Source organism: Triticum dicoccoides, chromosome 1B (genome assembly GCF_002162155.2).
Source record: "Triticum dicoccoides isolate Atlit2015 ecotype Zavitan chromosome 1B, WEW_v2.0, whole genome shotgun sequence".
NCBI lineage: Eukaryota > Viridiplantae > Streptophyta > Magnoliopsida > Poales > Poaceae > Triticum > Triticum dicoccoides.
In genome coordinates this window covers 471,988,280-471,992,606 of record NC_041381.1, presented here as the reverse complement: position 1 = coordinate 471,992,606, position 4,327 = coordinate 471,988,280, and the positions used below count along the sequence as shown (strand labels likewise).

Below are 4,327 nucleotides of genomic sequence, written 5' to 3'. Positions count from 1 at the left end.
CCTCCTCCAGCCCCCACTCCACTCCACGCCCCTAGTGCCGCCCCACCCCCACTCGCTCAGTCCACAAGTAAACCCGCACAGTCCCCCATGCCCGCCCACTGCTCAACGCAATTCCCCGACGGCTGATCGCGCCGCGCTAGCCCCACATGGCCTCCCTCCTCGCGCCGCCCGCCTCCACGCGCGGCATCCTGCCGCCTCCCCGGCGGCCGGCCCTGACCCCCCGCGCCGCGCGCTCGTGCTACCGCTTCCGCACCGACGACGACGGCGTCGTGGACGTGGCCGTCGCCGCGGGGGAGGGCGGCGGGTACACGGTCGGCGTCGAGGTCCCGCCCCTGCCGGGCGCGCGCCGGCGGGAGGGCGGGCTGCTGCTCCGCCCCGCGGGCTCCGCCGAGGCCGTCCCGCTGGACGGCGCCTGCCCCGCGGTCGAGCTCTCGTTCCGCGCGCCCCCCGCGCCGTTCAGCCTCTCGTTCCTGCTCACGGACGGCGAGGGCGCCGAGATACGGACCCACCGCAGGACGCCCTTCCGCGTGCCGATCGGCGTCGGGCCGGGCAGCCCCTCGCCGCTCGGCCTGTCCCTCTCGGAGGGCGGGGCCGCCAACTTCGCCCTCTACAGCAGGAGCGCCAAGGGCGTCGTGCTCTGCCTGTACGGCGGCGGCGGCGGCGGCAAGCCCGCTCTGGAGATCGAGCTCGACCCCTACGTCAACCGGACGGGCAACGTCTGGCATGTCTCGCTGGAGAGCGTGGAGGGGTACGGCAGCTACGGCTTCCGCTGCGGGCTCTTCGGCATGGGCTACCCACTGTTGGATCCGTATGCCAAGGTGATCGGTGACCTGGTTGCTGCCAATTCTGTTCATGTGAAGGGGATCACTGCGCCGTCTATGAGCTGCCTCGGATCGTTGGCGAATCCACCGAGCTACAGTTGGGGCAGGGACAAGCAGCCACGCTTGCCATTGGAGAAGCTGGTGGTGTACCGGGCAAATGTGGCGTTGTTCACCAAGGACAAGTCGAGCGGGCTGCTGGACAATGTTGCCGGTACTTTCTCCGGGGTGGCTGCAAAGATACAGCACTTCAGGAGTCTCGGTGTCAATGCGGTTTTGCTGGAACCAGTGTTCCAATTCGATCAGGTGAAGGGCCCTTACTTCCCGTACCATTTCTTTTCACCAATGGCCTCGTATAGCGGTGACGGTTGCAGTGCTTCAGCAATCACGGCTATGAAGGATATGGTCAAGGCAATGCACAGAAATGGAATAGAGGTCCTCTTGGAGGTTGTTTTTACACATACTGCTGAAGGAGAAGCAGATGGTCAGATGATATCGATCAGTGGCATTGACAATTCCTCGTATTACATTGCTGATGAGATTGCTGGATGCAAATCGGGTATACTGAATTGCAATTCCCCAGTGACTCAGAATCTGATTTTGGACAGCCTCCGCCATTGGGTGATTGATTTCCATGTTGATGGGTTTTGCTTCATCAATGCCCCTTTCCTGGTCAGGGGTCCACGTGGTGAATATCTTTCTCGACCGCCCCTTCTTGAATCTATAGCTTTCGACCCAGTTCTTTCCAAGACAAAGATCATTGCAGATCCTTGGTCTCCACTCGACATATCTAACGTGCAATTTCCATTCCCTCACTGGAAAAGATGGTCTGAGATGAACACAAGGTTCTCCATTGATGTGCGCAATTTTTTGAAGGGAGAAGCTCTTATTGGTGCTCTTGCTACGCGTCTGTGTGGTAGCGGGGACCTATTTTCCAACAGAGGCCCGGCATTTTCTTTCAATTATGTATCCAGGAATTCAGGGCTTACTCTTGTTGATTTGGTGAGTTTCAGCAATGGGGATCTTGCTTCTGAGTCAAGCTGGAATTGTGGTGAAGAAGGACCGTCCGAGGACAGTGTAGTTCTTCAGAAGAGGCTAAGGCAGATAAGGAATTTCATATTTATTCTGTTTGTTTCACTTGGTATTCCTGTCCTGAACATGGGGGATGAATGCGGGCACTCCTCTGCTGGTTCGGCATCATACAAGGACAGAGTTCCTCTAAACTGGAAGGCCTTGAAGACCAGTTTTGTTAAGGAAGTTACTGGATTCATTTCATTTCTAGCTGCACTCAGGAGTCGGCGAGGTGACATTTTTCAGAGAAGAGAATTCCTCAAACTGGAAAACATAAGTTGGCATGGGAACAATCTATCTGAACCACGATGGGAAGATCCTACTAGCAAGTTCCTTTGCATGCACATAATCGCAGAAAATGATGTTAATACACCAGAGTTAACCAAAGGTAACTTGTACATATGTTTCAATGCAAATGAGGAACCAGCAAGTGCTACATTACCTGCTCCTGCAGAAGGATCTGTGTGGCTACGTTTGGTTGATACATCACTTGCGCTTCCAGGTTTCTTTACAACTGAGTCTAATCTGAAAGTACACCAAGTGCTAGGATATTCATCTTATGAAGTAAAAGCGCACAGTTGTGTTTTATTTGAATCAAAGAGGGATCTCCCCCAGTTTCTCTGATAAAGTAGTTAGTCTGTTGACGCCTACTTCCTACTTTCAGAGCTATGGCTGGAATAAGTTGATCTGTACTGTGGCTGAGAATGTTTATGATAATAAAATTTAGCATTTGTCCAATGGATGGTATATCTATTTCCATACTTCCTTTAGCCGTTGTTCTCAATATATATTTTCCAAGTTTTGAAGCTAACCAGTTGCAGGCTTGCAGCCATTTATACTCCAAGGGAGCACTCCGGTGCGCCTAATCACCTGGGCTACTTTTCTCCTTCTGCACCTTCGCCACGCCTCTGTTTGCCTCCTTTGATCCCTCACCGCCCTTACCTTTTTCCTCTTTTGGTCAACCCTTCTGTCCACTCCCTCCATCCGGGTTTATTAGTCCTCATTGTATTTTGGGTCAAAGTTTGACCAGATATTTGACTAGCAAAATATAAGTGATATGTCAAGAAAATTATATTGTTGGTTTTGTATTTGAAAGTAGTTTCCAATGGTACTCCTCCGTAAATAAATATAAGAGCGTTTAGAGCACTACTTTAGTGACCTAAACGCTCTTATATTTATTTACAGAGGGAGTACTATTTTGTTAAATACAACTTATGTTTTATTAGTTAAATGTATGTTCAAAATTTGATTCAAAATACAAGGGGACCAATAAACCTGGGCAGATGAAGTACTCGTCTTGCCCCCATGCATGTGGCCGCTGCTGCCCTTCTCTCTTTCACTCCTGACCTTTGTCTCTCTATCCCTACCACCAATGTGCCTGTACGGTGGCATACACACAGCCACAGCTGGAAGGGCAATTGGCGTTGGCATTCCCCTTGCTGCCGCTTCTCATTCCGAGTCCAACCTCTTAACGGTGGTGATGATTCTTGTAAAGAAATAGATTTTTTTTCTGCCTGACCCTTGTTTCTATAGTCCATTTCTTTTTATCCATTGATTGAAAGAGAATTAGGCTTTATCTTTGACGGTGTCATTGTTTCTTTCCCTACATTGCAGTCATGTCTGTCTACTCTATATTATTTAAAACAGAATAAAAATCGCGTGGCATTTTACATTTCCACCAGGCAGATGGCAATAGTTGTGGATGCCACATCAACAGGTTCCCGCCAAGAAAATCATCCATCATGAAAAACAAGCAATTAACAGGGTGCTAGCAAGACATACATTGCCAAAACATACATGTATTTTGAATCAAATTTTGAACATGACTGGAGAGCAAGATAGTAATGGGACCCACCTTGAATCCCTGCAACTTGGACCGTTGGATTGCCAAATCAAACACTGCATGTATGCCCATGTTGTTCTAGAAAGAAATTCATTCAACATGAGCCATCAGATTTGAAAGATCCAACATTTCATATGCTGTGATATTGGTATAGTGGTACATATACGATTTGCAGAGTGTGGTCGTGGGATCCACTTTGGCCTCCACATGTCTGCATTGTACAGGATAAAATTATGCAGAGCTTTTTTCTACCCACAAACAATTAGAGTTGGCAATCCTTAGGGCTACCACCAGTGACTCACACCTGCATGCACACCGTAAGAAAGGGCCGGGGAGAATGAGAGAGCTTATATGCTCCCCTTTTCAGTTAGCCATTCACTTAGAAGGGATGCACGCTAAATTACTTATGCACAACATATTCCAAAGCTATACCATGATGGTTGGCTAGTGTTTCTTGGCTCAGACACCGTCAAGAAGACTGTAGAATTCTAACTTTTTATCTAAGTCAGAGAAACACAGCTGGAGCTGTACAATTTCATATCCCATATTCCACCAACGTTAAGCATAGTCAAAGGAAATGGCCATGAGATAACTA

The 4,327-nt window shown here is 49.4% G+C and overlaps 1 protein-coding gene across 1 annotated transcript; it reads left to right on the top strand.

Moving 5' to 3' along the window:
* Nucleotides 1-2,636, top strand: LOC119342026 (isoamylase 2, chloroplastic-like). Its single transcript, XM_037613867.1, has one exon. It carries the CDS (start codon nt 147-149, stop codon nt 2,511-2,513), a length of 2,367 nt encoding a protein of 788 aa, XP_037469764.1. The 5' UTR covers nt 1-146; the 3' UTR covers nt 2,514-2,636.
* The last annotated feature ends 1,691 nt before the right edge of the window (nt 2,637-4,327 follow it).

What these genes read in the sequence shown, in the direction of transcription:
- LOC119342026 (XM_037613867.1), top strand. Translation starts at nt 147, where the DNA reads ATGGCCTCCCTCCTCGCGCCGCCCGCCTCCACGCGCGGCATCCTGCCG.